The sequence below is a fragment of the Bacillus rossius genome, chromosome 5 (assembly GCF_032445375.1).
Source record: "Bacillus rossius redtenbacheri isolate Brsri chromosome 5, Brsri_v3, whole genome shotgun sequence".
Lineage (NCBI taxonomy): Eukaryota > Metazoa > Arthropoda > Insecta > Phasmatodea > Bacillidae > Bacillus > Bacillus rossius.
In genome coordinates, this window is record NC_086333.1 from 19,944,499 (window position 1) to 19,963,058 (window position 18,560).

Below are 18,560 nucleotides of genomic sequence, written 5' to 3' on the forward strand. Positions count from 1 at the left end.
GCCGCTCTCGTGAGTTCTGGAATTTAGCCGGGGCCTATATATAGGCCCGAGGACGTCAGAGTCAGTCTGAGTCTGAGTAAGTGGGCAGTGTTCAGTCGGGAGTTCTCCCGCGGCGGAGTCCCGAGCGAAGTTGCAAGCAAGGAGTCGAGTGGGGTCTCGACGAAGGGGAAGTGCGTCGGCGGCGGCGGAGTGTGGCGACAGAGTCCTGCGGCGGAGACCCACGAGGGGTGCTGCGGCGAGAGTTGCGCCAGAGTTGCGGCCCAGCGAGGTGTGCGGAACGAGTGACTGGAGAATTGACATTTCTTTAAGTGTAATTAATTATTTGCTAATTTAGAAGATTATTTGTAAGTGACAAGTCGTGTTAATAAATAAAACTGTGTGTGATAAAAATCTTTAATTGGGCTATCCTTTACGAACCCGCGGTAAATCGTAACAATACTGATTTTTTAATAAATGAAAACGGATTTGGTACTAATAAATTTTTTTATATGAATCCCTGTTAGAAATATATAACAGATGGTCCGAGCCCCGGCTTCTGTTCCTTGTGCCGGTCCGCCATCTTGTATTGTGATGTCATGACGGCCATCTTGGAAAACCTTGATAATACATTTGACCTTAACCTTGACTTTGACCCAAGCAGCAATTATGAATCCTCTCTTTACTTCATAAAAATTAATAGTGATAATTTTGTAACAGACATTTACAAATTAAATGTAACACTGAATAAAATTGCGTTACACACAAATTAAAAAAAAAATAAAAATTGGTGCAGTGAATGTTTTCTCAGAAATAACCAGAATTACTCGGAGAACATCAGCAGAAGTCTCGAAAAGAATAATGACCACATGAAGAGTACCATCAAAATATTGGCAGGAATGATAAGAAACACACAAAGAAAAGTAACGCACTTTTTCCGTAATCTCACAAATTACAGAAAATAATAATAGTAATAAAAATAAAATAAAAATATAACAATCAAATAACTGAAAAACAATAATAAAATTAAAAACTGAAATCAATAAAAACATACAAAAAAATCAGTTTACAAGTGGGCAGAAGCCGATTTGTAATTTATTTTTAATATTATTGTTTCTTATTTTTTATTATTTAATTGTTATTTTCATATTTTTTATTATTAAGTTTTTTAGTTATAATTTTTTTTTTCAAGATTTTTTTTTGTGATGTGTTGGGTTTAAGGAAGAAGTGCATTAGTTTTCTCTACGTGCTCCTGATTATTCCAGCCAGTATTTTGATGGTATTTTTCATGTTATCCTTAATATACCTGTCCAGACTTCTGCTGATAATCTCTGGGTGCTTCTGGTTATTTCTCAAAAATTGATATCTGCACGAAAACGTTTTTTTTCTTAAAAAGTCACGCAAATTAATTCAATGTTAAATTTTATTTGTGAATTTTTGCTACCATATTAACACTAACAATATTTTTCATCAAGTGAGTTTCAAACAAATATCCACTATTTAGTCAAATAGTATGCCTTGAGTCAGCTTATAAGCTCTATCAAACAGGATGAAATTTATTCTCCTTGATTTCTAGCGAACTCTTTTTCTCTTGCGACTGTTAGTGTAAATCTCGCATACCACATTATATATATATATATATATATATATACACACCTTAACATAACATATGGCGACATCTGTTGGCAATAATTTTTGCATAAGCTACATTATCTCTTTACCTGAATGGAGTCAAATGAAGTTAGAACCATGTTGTCTTTTAGTCTCGTAGACTTGTAGCCACGTAGATTTGCGACCATGTAGTCTGTTAAGGCGGGTATCCATATGTTGCCTGTCAGCCGTTGCGTGTCATCGTAACGTATAAACCCCTGACACGACACGGTGCAACGATGTTAGAATTCCTACCGTGTCATTCATCCGTTGCAACGTATCCGTATCAAAAACAAATGTTACATCCCGTTACACCAGAAGAGCAGTGTATAGCCATGAGCGCAACTCAGCTTGCAGCAGCAGCCTACATTTGCATACACAACATGCTTAAAAGAAGAAAGAAAAGAAAGTCACCTCGTTGGTGGATGTCAAAAGTATTTACAAGTAGAGAGCTGTGCGGTGGTTCAGGTTTGTTGGCTGATTTGAAGTTTCGGGCAGTAAGTGGACTATACAAGAACTTTACGAGAATGCATCCGACGGAATTCGAATTTTTGTTGTGTTCGATTGGGCCGAAAATTCAGAAGAAAGATAGCCATTTCAGAAAAGCCATCTCCGTGCAGGAAAGGCTGGCAGTAACACTGCGCTTTTTGGCCACCGGTGATTCATATTCTAGCCTTCAATACCTTTTCAAAATCTCGAAACAGTGTATAAGCAAAATTGTTCCAGAAGTATGTGCTGTTATTGTGAAAACCCTGGAAGAATACATTGAGGTAAGTTACATGTTTTTTGTTATAAAACTGTTTAACTCTGTACAAAGATGGGTCGGGGGGGGGGGGGGAGGAAATGTAGACATTCATTATTTTTGTTTAATTCTCCAACAGTAAGCTTTAGTGATATCAGTTAAGTTTATTGATTTGTTTTAACAAAGGGTGGTTTAACAAAAAAAACACTATCATAAATGTCTTTAAAATGATTTATTGCTTATAAAGTATTGATAAGGACCTACATACATAAAACAATGCACAGAATAATTTATATCAGATCCTCAATAATGTAATCGTCAGAAAGCGTAGGTGATGACAACTGAGAACTGTTGGCACTCACAGCATTAGGTGACTTGGGAAACTGTGGTATGTCAGAGTGACTGGGTTGAAGGTAGGGAATGACACCTTGCTGAGTAGGAGAGTTAATAAGTGGATTTGTGTAATATCCCCTATTGGCCCTTACAAATATGTTCATTATTTCATTTTGAACTATACAGCGTACTTCATCGTTGTATAAGCGTAATTTTGAAGCAACAACATTGCCGAAGTGACTACATTCGTCATCCTTATTAGACGATTCGAGCAGAATCCCAAAAGCCTTATCCAGACGCTCATCCTCAGATATTGCTGATGGTGCTTTCTTCCTCTTGCGCCTTGACTGCTGGGGCGATTGCAAGGTTGCTGAGGCTGACGCCACACTTCCTTCTGAAGTTACAGCAGGGGACAGTGTTCCTACTGTTTCTCCATCCACCAAGTCTCTCCCAAGGATTCATTTTCATCGCCACTAGTTTGGATCTGAAATTCAAAACAAGAATAAAATATTCTATGGTATGAAACGTTTACGAGAAATCGATTCTTCTCAAAGTCATTCAAAATATGCATTAAGAAATATATCTTAGTGTGTTTTATTTAATTTTGATCTACAAATGTTAAAATTAGTATTTAAGACAATATAATCATGATTCATTATGTTATGAACTTTATAATATATATTAACATACACATACATATGTGCGAATGTTAAGCACATGGTTATGTTTTGTTCCAGATACCGAAAACACCAAAACAGTGGCTAAAAGTAGCTGAAGAGTTTGAAACAACATGGAACTTTCCACATTGTGTGGGGGCTATTGATGGGAAGCACGTGATTCTGCAAAGTCCAAGAAAAAGTGGTAGCGAGTTTATAAACTATAAAGGCTATTTTAGTGTTGTGCTTTTTTCTTTAGTTGATGCTAACTACAACTTCATGTTTGTGGACGTGGGCTGCCAGGGTAGAGTTTCAGATGGAGGAGTGTTCGCTAACACTGAGTTGTACAAACAAATGGAGGAAAACCGCTTAAATCTGCCTTGGCCTACACCTTTAAATGGAAGAGACCAAGAACTGCCATTCTTTTTCCTTGGAGATGAAGCATTTGCAATGTCTGAAAATCTTATGAAAGTTTATCCAGGTTACAACCCCAAAGGATCTAAAGAAAGAATTTATAACTACAGGGTTTGTAGGGCACGCAGAGTGGTTGAAAATGTCTTCGGAATAGTGTCATCAGTGTTCCGAGTTCTAAGGAAACCAATGCTTTTGGAACCAGAAAAGGCTTCACTTATTGTATTGACAATTTGTCTGTTACATAACTTCCTACGACGAAGAACCGATTCATTTGGATTGTATACCCCACCAGGAACATTTGATTCTGAAGAAGCTGGTGTAGTTGCAGATGGAAATTGGAGAGTAGGCCTATCTACATCTGATACGATGGGTTAACTCCTGCCTATCAGAAGAATACCCAGGAGAACAAAATCTATGCTTGTAAGAGTAAGAGAGGAACTCGCAGACTATTTTATGGATGAAGGGAAACTAGCATGGCAAAATAATTATTAATGAGAAGAAGTGATAGCATATCAATAAGTTTTACTCACAGTACTTAATGTTGGTCTAGGCTTATTCTTGTCCCATATAAATTTCAGAGCTTCAAATGCGAACCAGTGGCTTTTGTAAACTTGATCCGCACCTGCAAAACAAAACACTTTGTTGTAATGTTTTTACATCAAGTAACTTATGTTATTGTACACATTAATGTAGCTCAGTGTTATATTTCATAACACATGATATATATTTTAAATACATTGTGTGTCAATATTCACGCTATCTCGCTGATTATGTTTGTATATATACCTGACCCTGTGAGATAACTCTGTGCGCTAAAATATATACATTTGTGGCACACATTATTAACAAAAAAAAACTAACAGTATCCAATATTTACTTCAACAATTAGTCATCTTATATCCGTTGCAGTATTTATAATTTTTAGTTTATTATTTGGGATTTGTACTAAAATCTCACTTTATTGTCATTATTTTGTATAACCACTAATTCTGCAAATTTTTAGGAAGAAATTTTAACTTCTTTCTTATCAGATGATTAAGTTGACTTACAAACTTAAAGTTCAATTTGAAATAATTTCTACTTTTAAACATGGGCAAAAACGTTGACAATTTTCTCTTTGAAGAACGCACAGTTACCTACATTAGCTCATAAAACTGATAACACGCGTTACTCTTGTGTGATAAAGTTATGTGACGCGTATAACTACTTGCGGCATTGTTTTTTCTGTTATTGTTTTACCTTTTTAATTTGTACTCATCTCTAACAAAAATGTTTGTTCCGAATTTATACATAAGGGGTTTTAAATTAACTAGATATTGTTTATGGAAATTTCCAATCGCACTGATAATTGTAATTCACTCACCTTTACCGGTACCCATGCTCTTTTTCATTTTCATTCTTTCTCGCCGCAGGGCTGCTAGAAGATTCTCCATTTTCTTCTTTAACTGCTCAACTGGTTTCCCCATTTGTGTACCAATTTCTTCCCAGGCATCTTCTTTCCGCCATTTATTATAATGGTCTGGGTGCTGTGGATCCCAAATCACACTCCTTTCTTTATAAATTTAAATCAAATGAACTGTCTCCTCTTTAGTCATTTCCATTTCGCCAAATAAATAAAAAAACGTACACTTGGAGCGACAAACAGGAAATAAACACGAACAGGCACGATGTTCTCTCGTAGCTTCACGCTGAGTGTGTGAGCGAGCAACGGAAGAATGACACGCCACCCGTCCACACTGGTTCTCTCGTCGAGCCGTAACTTCCTTTGAAGTGACGGCAAAATACCGACAACTGGCGGATCGAGCCCGTTGCGTATCTTCGTGTCAAGTTTTGACACGCAACACTGCAACGAGTCCCGTCCACATATGAACATTTTGGTTACGCCACGGGGCCACGATACGGTCGTTTGTAACATATGGATACCCGCCTTTAGACTTGCAGCCTCGTAGTCTTGTAGCCACGTAGAATTTAACAATGTAGTCTTGTAGCATCGTAGACTTGTAGCCACGTCCCTTTCCCTTTAGATAAATTTACGTAGTCAAGTTTGTGTTATCGATTTCTACAGACGAGATTGTATCACATCAGGTTTTTTTTTGTCCAAATGTGTTCCTTTCAGTCAAATGGGTTTCCTGTGTGTGTGTGTTCATTGTGTTTACTGTGTGTCCATTCCGTGTCCACTGCATGTCCAGTGTTAGTAATTTGTGTCAATTGCGTTTCCAGTGTGTACTATGTATTCATTGCGTGTTATGTGAGTGGATTTCGTGTTCATTGCGTGCATTATGTGAACATTGTGTTCCCATTGTGTGTGCATTTTTATTGCGTGTCATGTGTGTTTACTGTGTGTCCATTGCATTGCCTGTGTGTGTACTGTGTGCTCTGAGTTTTTTTTGTGTGTCCAGTTTGTAATGTGTTATTTCATTGCGTTTATTGTGTGTACATTGCATGTACCGTGTGTGTATTGTGTGTACTTTGCATGTCCAGTATTTGTATTGTTTGTTCAAATATAGTCCTGTGTGTGTACTGTGTGTCCATTGCTTTTTCTGTGTGTGTACAGAGTGTGTTTTGTGTGTTTATTGTCTACTGTGTGTACAATGTGAGTCTATTGTGTGTATTCTTTGTTCATTGTGTGTCCTGTGTGTGTATTTTGTGTCAATTGTATGTCCTCTGTGTTTACTGTGTGTGTTCTGTGTGTTCTTTTAGTGTAATGTATGTTTATTTCATTTCCTGTGTGTGTTCTGTGTGTCCATTGTGTGTATTGTGATGAAATTTTTGTTTTGTTTAATGTTTGTCGATTATTTGAATGTTTATTGTTTCGTTGAATTTCGTATCTAAACCTGTAGTAGCTCTGGATATTTAGTGCTTCAAAACCACTTGGTTTTGATAAAATATTTAACAGAGATTGTTGGTCCTTTAGTAAGAGTAATTCAAGTTCCAATGGTCCAATTTCTTGTAACCGATTTTATTGATACTTTAGGTCTGAAAGTTCGAAGACTATTTCTTGACCGCATGAAATATGTTATATTAGCTATCGACGAAAAATGAAGTCTTGTGGTTCGGGTACGTGTGGCTTAAATACGTCTGACATTTTCCATGACATGTTCTCGTGGTACGAAAGCACTTGGCCTTTACGTGAAACATTTTATATGAACTGGTTGGAATATATTTCATGCATTGAACTATTGCACCTTCATGCTATGCTCAATGACAGCATATTTATTTCTTCGGGCAGGTATCTTTTTTTTTTAATTGGTATTTCGTAGAGAAAATATTTAATAAACATTTATAAAGATTAGGGAAAACCGAATTTAATTAAAATTAATATTTTAATACTCTTTCCCTTGCTGGGAATCAAACTAAGGACTAAAAAACCTTTGCGTCAATCAATATTTTAAAACCTTTTTTTCTTCTTTTTTTCTGAATTTCCTGGTTAATTATTACGAAATTTCAAGTCGGTGACAATATGTCATCATCTGCTAACTATAAGCTGGTAGTATAGCAATTGCTTCTTTTGAGGACCTACCAACATATTTATTGAACATTTGGCACAGCTGCCATGTTAGTATAAATTTTACCAACTAGAGTGGAGTAATCGTTTATAATTATTGTATTGCACGCCATATTACAATTTGGATGCCATCTTGAAAATTCATAAAAATTTAGCTATAAATTCAGGAAAAATTAAATAATTCATAACAGAAATCTCCACGAAATATACTGAATTATTCGATAGATTACTATTGTTTGTTCGATACTTCATTGATGCAAAATATTTAAATTTATGAAAATAATAAATGTTTAATAAATATGGTGGAAAGTCCCCAAAAGAAGCAATTTATATATATATATATAGGTATATATATATATAACTTTTCATTAGTTTTTGGGGGTCAGTCTGCCGGTGGCCACCGTAGAGGAATTCACTGTTGCCATTTTTTTGCACATTTTATGTTTGAACCGAGGAATTCCTGATATAAAATTGTTTTAAAAATAAAATAATTATTATAATTTTTTATGTAATTTTTATAAATTATTAACTTTTTAAATTTTTTCTGATAATATTTACGGATTTTCAATATGGCGGCCATAGCAAAAATTCCAAAATTCTAGAATACAAGACATTAAAGGATAACGTAATAGACATCCAAAATTGTCGGCTTAATGTAATGTGTAGCATGTCTAGAATCCAAAAGGGTGATCATAACGAAATGTGCAATGGCGATGTCTTAATTCAAAATTGCGGAATTTTTTAACTAAATTTTAACAATTAATTTTTTGTAAATTTAAAATTTGTTCTCATATTCTAGCTTAAAATTGACGTATTTTTAAAATGGAGGCTTTTAAGTAAATTGTAATGGTGATGTCATAATTAAAAATGTCGGAATGATATATAAAACAAAATGATAAAAAAACAACATGTAATACGGCATAGCCAAGATGGCGGAATCCAAGATGTCGGATCCGAGATGGTGGTTCCAATATGGCAGATTAATGATTGAGGATCCAAGATGGACGCTGGGAACAAGGTCAGGGACCTTGTCAAATGTCTTGGTCAAGGTAATTCTAGATGGCCGCCGTTACATCAAATTTTAAGATTGCGAACTGACAACCAGTCACTCATTTAGAATCAGGAATTAGACTGACTATTATATACTACTAGCTACTGGTACCACAAATGGTAAGAATTTGTTTCATCAAAACTTGTTGCAGCCAAAATTTATATAATGTTTAGAATTCATAATATAAATTATGAGTTATTTGAAAGCATACATTCAAACCTTGTTTTTTCCACATTTAGCATTAATTGTTGGTTAAAGAAATATTTATTTTAAGAAAAGTTTTACATAATATTCATAAAATTAAAGAACAATTTAAATGGATTCGATAGCGTAAATGGTAGTAAAGATTTATTTATTTTCTTATTTCAATCTGAGGTTTTTAACAGCTTGCATTAATTTTTTGGTAATTCGAAAGCTTGTTTCCGACAAACGTTTCAAATAAAATTTTTATGATTTTCAAATATTTTGAACTAATTTGATAGTGTTCTTACTAAGACAGTTTTGAATTTTTTTTTGTAATTTAACAACTCTTTAACCACTCTTTACAGCAATGGTTAGATGTATCAAAATTGGTTTCAGTCAATAGTTTCAGCTAATATTTATAAGGTTTAAAAACTATTTGAACGGATTAAATATTGTATTTACTAAGGGTGTTATTAATTTTTTTTTGTCCTTCTACCCCTGTTATTTTTCACTCTTTGCAGTAACAGTTGATAGTATGAAAATTATTTCAAAGAAAGTTTTAATTATTATTAATGGTTTTACAATAATTTAGAATGTATTTAATAATGTACATTGTACGGGATTTATGAATATTTTTAATCTACCCCTATTTTTAATGTCGTTTCTGCAATAAATAGTTCGTTTAAAAAAATTGTTTTAGACAAATGTTTTAAATAAAAATCTTACCATTTAAATATAAATTGAATCGATTCAATGGTGTGTTTACTAAGGAATTTATGAATATGTTTGTCATACCCTCGTTTTTTCAACCCCTTGCAGTTATGGTTGGTCGTATCAAAAATGTATTTAGACCAAAGTTATTGGTATTATCCATACGAGTTATAATACATTCAAACGGATACGATATTCATCATAATATATGGGTTACAGCAATATCTCTGTTTTTCAAAAATCCTTCCCCATTTCTACCCCTTTGGCCGATTGTTGACCATTACCGAAATCGACCGAGATTTTCCACTACAAGATTTTATGTATCATTTTGGAAGTTATTTAATTACGGCAGTTATCGTGTTCATAAAAATGTTATATATATAAGTAAAAACTTTTCAGTTAACGATTGTTTTGCGGACTATTTACTATAAAACTTAAAAAAAAATTATTAAACTTTTCCAGAAGTCACTCCATGCTAACTGCTACAATAGGTAGAATTTCTTTGAAATATACCTAAAAATTGAGCGAGTCATTCAAATCGGTATTTCAAGACAAAAAATAAGTGTTATGGTGTTGAATATGCTACACCTGTGCCCTAGTGCACGTTAGGACAAGGCCAGTCTCTTATTGATAGGCAACTGATTTTGGTGTCCTAACGCCCTTCTGTTGTCAAATTAAGTGCATGGGTAGAGCTCAATTTTTTTTTTGATTTCGTACAGATGGCTGAATCAGATATGACGCCATTAACTCCTATATAGTTATTTTTATGAACAAAAAGGGACGCACCAAGCATGTGACAAATGAAACTTTATGGTAGCAAATTCTATTCTTAAGTACATTTTGTACATTTTAATGGTCTTAACAAGAAATAATAGAAATTTTAAAAGTACTTGAGAAAATAAAAAATAAATAATAACAAAATTCGCGCGACAGTGCTATCTGTATGATATTTGGCGTAGAAAATGTATCGACGGTTTCAAAACGTCTGCAGAATGCATTGAAATCAGTTTCTATCCTCGTGCAGGGTACAGTTCATTAAAATGGTTGCTTTTTCGTTGCTTAACAGGGATTGTGTTTGGACACGTTCTGGAATAAATTCTGTGAGTTAGGTTACAGTTTTATCCCAAAAAGGTAGCGCTTATTCGCTACCTTACCCTAATCTCCTAATGACTGGGAATATCACCCTCACCACTCGCCAGTGATGTGTTTACAACTTACCTCGGTAACGAGGAAATTCATGTGTTCTCGTGTTGTTCATTATCTTGTAACCCAAAAATCGGTCTCAACATTTCATATAGAATTCTTTCAAATAATACTAAGCGTGTTAAATATACTAATAAATAAAATATTAGATTTTCCAAAATCACATTGATATACACGAATCACAAGTGTACTTTCGGCGCCCAACGCTAGAATTCGCTTTTTTACTTGCAACATTATTAAAATAAACTGCAAGAGCCATGATAAATATTATTTTTGGTTAAAGATTGTCACAGAATCGAAAAATATTAACAATCAACTTCACTCAAATCTATTACATCTATTAATTAAGTACGTACATTCATAACTACACTCACATGTTCGTGCGGGCATCTAAACAAACAATCTGCCTAGACGTGACATGTGACATACGATGAATATAACGTTTGATACACGCGCAAACTCTTGACCCTTGTCACACTTATCTCTGGTTTGCCGGTGATCGAGGGTCAACACTCGCCTCAACCGAGCAATCAAAAGTCATCTCCCGGTGGCCGGAACCCGGGTATTCGCCACGTGTGGATCGTGGCACACGTTGTCGTTGTACGTGGCTTTTCTTGGAGTACTCCTCTTTTCCCTTCAAAAACATTCTGTAAGCGCTCCACGTTAAACTCATCACTCGGAACTTCCCCGTTGATCTCGTGTTTTAATCAAAAGCTCCGAAAAGCCTTAACATGTCAATCATAACAACGCAAATATTTTTGTAAATAACTTTCAACATGGATTCATAAACAAGGTTATTTAATTATTATGTAATTTAGGTTTGAATGTTTATTAAATGTAAAATATGAGGCTTGTAAATAAATGAATGGCAACGTAGCCCAGAAAGTCGCAGAACATCTGGCATGCGCAAACGGGACATGGGAGCAGTGAGGTGGCGCATTTTTCGATGTGTAGAGTACATACAAACGTCAATCAAGTAGGAAAGGTATTGGCGTTGAAGTGAACAGTGTATTTTCTACCGCTCCACATCATGTTTACAAAAAGTGATCAGTAGTTGTGAATTAAAATTCATGTTGTCCCTGGCAAAAAATTTTCGCAACGTCATCAAACATCTGAAGCATGTATAGGAAGGTTGCACAATGGGTCAAAGCGTTTTGTGCTGGTCGGACTGAGACTGCGGATTTGCGACGTATAGGTCGGCCAACCATTTCTCAACATCACGTTGACATCGTTAGTGGTCTCCTTTGAAAAGACCGCCGACGGGCTGTCCAGAAAATATCCGCTGAATTTGGGCTCAGTCATAAAACGGTGCAACACATGCTGAAGGAATAACGGTCGTTTTGGGAGGTGTTGGAACACCCTCCGTACTCATCCGACATGACTTCTTGTGATTAGGACCTCTTTTTTAAGTTGAAAGAACCCCTTCGAGGCATCTGATTTTCTGACGTGTCGTCTGTGTTCCGAGCAGTAGGATGCTCTGTTGCTGATATCATCAAATAACACCTTACTTCTTTATTCAACGGCTTCATGGCATCTGGAAGAAGGTAAAATACTGTGCTGGTGATTACATTGAAATAATGTTATGTTCGTTTGCTTGTACATAACTATCGCCTTTTCTCGAGGTATACTGCCATTACTTCATTTACAACCATCTATATATATTAGAGTATAATAAAATTTAATAATTTTATTTAACAACTGTTTTTATTTTAGGGAAAAGTATAACAAACTAAACGAAGCGAGGTGTCCATAGTAAATACAGCTATCGGCGTTTTTATGTATGTATAATCGCGGGCTTTCGCGGCTATTGTCTGCATTTTCTTGGCTTCTGGGTGTAGGCGTAACAGGTAATTGTTCACATATTGACTTCAAGAATGTAGCCAGATTCATGGTGAAAATTTACACCAAAATCAATTACTTAAATAGGAATATCAATAATTTATCAGCTATCATTAAAGATTTCATTTGGATTAATTTATCCCCGACAATTTCTATTTTTTTACCAACAGATGCCGCACAGTGTGTAGGCTTTAAAAATAAATATTTCATTTAATCAAGGATAAGCTTACCTTGTATAGTAAAAGCAGTTTTAAACATTTATAATTCATTGTGATATAAAAGAAATCATTGTTAAAAGTGGGATATATGATGCTTTCTCATGGTCTTGAGTGAAGGAGGTATTTTCTAGTCCTCAAAGTAGAAGAAAAAATATTTAGGCTGATATTATTTCTCAGCTGTTCTTAGCAACATTATCTACTGAGTAGTAAAAATTATTTTGTTGGTGCCATCTAATTAACATGTTAAAATATCTGACATGGTAAAAGTAGTAAACAAACCAAACTAATATTCCGCAATATATCTCATATCTGATACAAAAAATCTCCATCAAGGTTATATAACTCAAGAAAAACATAAAGCACACTGAGAAAAACTAACTTATGTAAACGAAAAAAAAGTACATTCACAAAATATAAGTTTGCAAGTCTTATGGTAGTTTTTCTCAATGAGCTTCCAGTATTTTTATAGTTATTAATTGAGTTTTTGTATCAGATTTACATATATTAAGTGATATCAAATTTATATTGTTACAAACGTGAGAAACCAGACCGCGATGCCAGGTTCGGAGCTGGCTGGCAGCCCTGCACGTATCACGTGGCCGCCATTGACGTAATGCATGCCACGTGTGCCTGGCCGGATTACAAGGGTCATCGCAACGACCTCCCCCCTCTGCTCCCCGCACATTGTCCTTCCGCTGGGCCGTTATTTGTCGCTGGGTGGCATTGGGAATTCCCCGGGCCACAGCGTGAAGTCACGTGAAAAGCGACGCTATTCTCGTCGCTTCGGGCGTCGGGACTGCGCGGGATGACACGACTGGTCCCAGCTGCACTCGTCAGTTCTAGAAGGGTGCCAGAGACTGTTTAAGTCGCGACGCTGGCCTCCGCGAGAGTTCCGAGCGGATTCCAAGTGAAGGGAAGTGCGACTTCGGTGACAGAGTGCGGCGAGAGTTCAGCGACGGGTGCCGTGTGAGCCCGCGACTAGTCCCTGGATGATGAGTGCCGTGAGTGCCATGGCTGTGGCGAATGTTTGGCGACAGAGTCCCGTGATGGAGTTCCGTGGTGAGTTTGGTGACAGAGTTCCACGGGGTGTGCCGCGTGAGTTCCGCGAGGAGTGCATTCTGTAAGAACTTGCCAGACACTGAGTGACTTGGGAATAAACATTTTTAAGAACAAATAATTGGTGATAATATAAAATTATTTGTGCTATCCCTTACGAGCCCAGTTCTCCCCACATTAAGAAAAGTAACAATATTTTAACTACTGTTACCAACTCAAAATGTTAATGTTTTCATATGGTAGTATTAGAACAATAATATACATTACTTTTTCGAAAACTTTGCTTTGTACAGCTTAGAAATGCTATCATCTAAATTATTCCCTTTTTTCCATTAGAGATGTAGTGAATCCCTCGTTCTATTTAGACCAAGAGACGGCATACTTCATCCCACACAAAACAACGACTGCTTTTACAACACCATGAATGATGAATGTTTGATGATTGTATTGTTTGTATGATTGATTGTGTTGATGATTGAATGCTAGGCGGATTCAGAAAATTAATCTTTATAAATGAACACTGCGAGTCATATCATATTTTTCCAACTAAAAAACTTTAGCACTCACTGATGGGATACATAGGGAAAGGAGTATAAGAGTGCGCAGTCGGGTAAGAGTACGCAGATCATTTTTATTATGTTGGTATCACTGCAAGCTAATGCCAGTGCGGTGTTTAGGTGTGTATGCGTGAACGCTGTTTCCTACTAAGTTGTTTCGAGTTACGTGTATTTTGCCTGGAAGTTATAGAGGAATAAGTGATTTACTGTAAAAGGTATGTAATTTTTTTAATAAACAATTTAGTGTTTTTGAACTCTTTAAGATTTGTTATTTCGTTTAAAGTTTATTTCATAATAAAGTACGTCATGTCGAGAACAACATGGCGTGGTTAGCAGTTCTCTATGTGTACTGTGCTGCTATCTGTTGACGATGTAACGAAACACTACGTATGTGGCTAAGAGTGCGCACTGGGTTTGTGAATGCGTACTCTTAGCCTCCCACATTTGTTCCACTGTTATCAAAAGAAACTTTTCTCTATGGAAATGTATCATATTACTTTAAGTGTAGTGATAACAGCAATACTAAATAATACATAAATACTTGTTTCTATTAACATTATTTATTATTTTGATGTGAATTTACCTTCATTGTTGCAGATATGATATCTTTATGAATGGCTCCATACAAGCGAAAAAGTGAGAGGGTTCTGACCACACAGGACATCTTAGATGAAGCAAAACGGAAAATAGAGGCTGGTGACAGTAAAAGGAAAGTGGCCAGAGATTTGGGAATTAAGGAAAGCACATTAAGGAAAAGACTCAAAGCAGTAAGTAAATTTTGTTTGCATGGCTGCATGAAAAAATGAAACAGTTTTTTGAAGGCCATTAAATATTATGTGTAGACATCGTGGTGTAGACCTACATACATTCCAGTAGGCTACCATAGATATGCCTACAATTGTTTAATGATAAATTATTTGTAGTGTTAAGTAAACATGTTTTCTGTAAATGTATTAGGGCCTATTTCTTAGTTGCACAAAGCATTTAAATACTTTGCCATTAAAAACATTTAGTAGGGCCTATTTCAAACGAAACATTTGACAGGGTAAAAAACCTAACCACATATTTTGCGCTTTCTTCAAAACAGTTCCTTTTCTTTTAGCCTAGGGATTCCGTTTTATTTTAGTTTTTATTTTGTGGTCTAGGCTACAAAGTTATGGCTCTGTTTGTTGCAGGGGACGGTTCCGGTATCACTTGGGCGCTTTAAAAATGCTTTGTCAGATGAAATGGAAAAAGAACTTGCACAGCATTGTAAAGATTTGGACAACAGGTTCTACGGCCTTACAAGAAAGCACATAATGAAAGTAGCTTTTGATTTTGCAGAGAAGAATGGAGTTTCTGAAAGATTCAACCAAGAAAAAAAGTTGGCAGGAAAAGATTGGTTAAAAGGGTTTTGCAAACGCCACAAACTTTCTGTTCGTGCGCCAGAATTATGCAGTGTTGCAAGAGCGGTGGGTTTCAATAAAGTTCAAGTTTCAAGATTTTTTGAAAACTTGAAGCAGTGTCGTCTCGAAAAAAAGTTTCCACCGCACAGGATCTTCAATATGGACGAAACAGGGGTCACTACGGTTCCCAACAAAACACCCAAGATAATTAGCCCCAAAGGAAAAAAAACTGTCTTCAAGGTGTCTAGCGCAGAAAGGGGGCAAACTGTAACTGCTGTATGCTCCATTGGCGCTACAGGTTTTTATGTGCCACCTGCACTAATTTTTCCCAGAAAAAGAATGAATAACATGCTCTACAAAGATGCTCCGACAGGAACTTTGCCTCTGATCAGTGACACAGGATACATGACCACAGATCTTTTTATTGAATGGCTCAAACACTTTGCAATGTATGTCAAACCATCACTAGACGATCCAGTTCTCTTAATAGCAGATAACCACTCAACTCACTGTTCTCTCGGTGCAGTTTTATTTTGCAGGGAAAACCACATAACATTTTTAACCCTACCCCCACATGGTAGTCATCTTACCCAGCCTCTGGATAGGGTTGTTTTTGCACCACTGAAGACAGCATATGCAACTGAAGCAGAAAAGTGGCTAGTACAAAATCCAGGAAAGGTGATAACTCTTTACCAAGTTGCAGGCATTTTTGGTGCTGCGTACAGTGCCACTGCGAGTGTAAAACTTGCTGAAAGAGCATTCAAAGCTACTGGAATAGAGCCATATGATCCTGATGTCATAAGCGAAGATATGTTTGCTCCATCATTGGTGACTGCTCAAATTTCTAATGAAGAGGGCTTAGGGCTAGACCTACATCAACCTGAAACCATGTCTACTGAAGTTGAGAAGAACTGTGATTCCAATAATTTGAATAACGATCAAGAAAATGGCAATTTGCTTTCTTCAGAACCCACAACATCTGGCACAATACGCATTCAAATTCAGTCAGTTCTGCCACTTCCACAACATAAGCGGCAAGAAAGCAAAAACAAAAGACCAGCTCAAAAATCAAATATCATAACTTCATCCCCTTACAAAAATATATTAGAAGAGAAAGAGAAGGCAAAGCAAGAAATAGAGAAGGCAAAAGCTGATCGAGCTCTACTGAAAACAAGACATGAGGCCGAGACAAAGAATGCGAATACAAAGAAAGTAAAGTCAAAAAATAAACTTAGAGCCAATTTTGAAACTGTTCAAAGTCAAGGTCCCTCTACAAGTCATGGTGAACCATCCACTGAAGTAACTACCTGCCCTGCTTGTAAAGAATCCTATGACGAAGACTGGATCCAGTGTGGAATATGCAACGACTGGTGGCATGAAGGATGTTCCAGTTATGAAGGCTATGGACCTTTTGTGTGCGACTACTGTTGATGCGGACTCTTACCCTCACTGATGCGGACTCTTACCCGCATAGTAGGCCAAGAGTACGCATTTGGCATTATTTTGTAAAACATTTTTATTCGTCTCATGTTTAAATCATAATTGCTAGAAAAAAATTCTGATGTTTCCTGATTGAGTAAAGCATGTTCTGTAAAATTTGTGTTTAGATATCATTTCAATTACTGCCCTAAAAAATTACCAACTTTCTAAGTGCGCACTCTTATACTCCTTTCCCCAGTTTAATTCAAGTAATTAATTAAAAGGTTAAATTTTCAACCTCAGTCACGAAAACTAATATTCATTCTGTCTTGATGCCTCTGGCATTACCGAAATTCTATAGGTGTAGTTACTGCTGTTCGGAATTTACCTTAAGAAAGAATGTTACACGTAATGGGAAGAATGGTTTTCTTAAAGCCTTCTATGCGAAATTTTAAGTTGCGGTCGATATGGCAGGTCGTTTACTTGTCGAATGTGTGTCTTTTTCCACAACCAAGCGTTCTTTTGTTTGTGAATGTGCGTCCTTTTTTGGTAAATGGACGTCTATATTGTTGAATGTGTTTCCTGTTTTAGGTAAATTAGCGTCTTTTTTGTCGAACATGCATTTTTTTTGGAAATGTAGGTCTTTTCGATAGAATTTTTATCATTTTCATTGCCTATGCATCATTTTTTTTTAATTCATCCTTCATAAAGCGTACTATTCGATAACTGTGCGTCCTTTTTCAGTGAATATGCATTTTTTTTCTAATGTTTGTTTAGTCTTGTGGTCTTTTGTCGAATGTGAATTAAAAATGCGTAATTTTTGTTGAATTAATGTCTTATGTAGGCTATCTCCTAATGTGCACCGTTTTATCAAATGTGATTCCCAATGCGTTAACTTTTCGTTGAAATTGCATATGTTTAAGTGAATGTGCGGCCTTTTAGTTTGAATGTATTTATTATCCTTGTTTTTTATGCCCATCCTTTTAATTCACACTGCTTTTTTTTTTGGTGAAGCTGGCATCATTTAAGTTTTCTGTGCGCCCTTTGTGGGTGCATATGCGCTTATTTTGGAATGTGCATTCAAATGTTCAATCTTTTGGTGAAAATGTGTCCCTCTAGATGAATATAAATTAGATTGTGCAAAGTTATGTCTTTAGTCGTGACTGAAGATTTCCTGTTTTAAGGATTTTAGGTAATGTAGTTTGCATTAAAAACATATTACAGGGACATTAGTTCATGGAGCATGAATAAAGTGCGTAGAGTTTTGATCACTGTGGGAAACGCTGTTAGAATTTTATAGGTCAATATATTCATATAGAAAAAAAAAGTTGGAATATTTAATTAGGGCGACTTACACATCAATTCTACTCAAATAAGTTTATTTTACGTTTCACATAGTTTATTTAAAATATTTAAGTTCATTGAAAAAGCTTTCAGTTATTGTAGTTATTATAATTAAAAAAATATTTTTTCTTGGCTGTAGACTGTCGTGGGTCTTGGAACATGGCGTAGAGGGCATGGCAGCTTATTCCGGTGGCTCGATACAAGTTAATAGATGGGAAGCCAACCGCGAAAGCATTTGAATCCTGGAGAACTGGAGTAGGCCTAGGGAGTTAAAAGTACGGATGACTGTAAAAGTAGTACTTACTGCATCACAGAAGT

At 36.0% G+C, this 18,560-nt stretch overlaps 1 protein-coding gene across 1 annotated transcript; it reads left to right on the top strand.

The window, feature by feature from the left end:
• Positions 1 to 14,125: 14,125 nt before the first annotated feature.
• On the top strand, positions 14,126 to 17,498 carry LOC134532222 (uncharacterized). Its single transcript, XM_063368643.1, has 3 exons — positions 14,126 to 14,861; positions 15,270 to 15,719; positions 17,490 to 17,498. Exons 1-3 carry the CDS (start codon positions 14,709 to 14,711, stop codon positions 17,496 to 17,498), a joined length of 612 nt encoding a protein of 203 aa, XP_063224713.1. The 5' UTR covers positions 14,126 to 14,708.
• Positions 17,499 to 18,560: the final 1,062 nt, after the last annotated feature.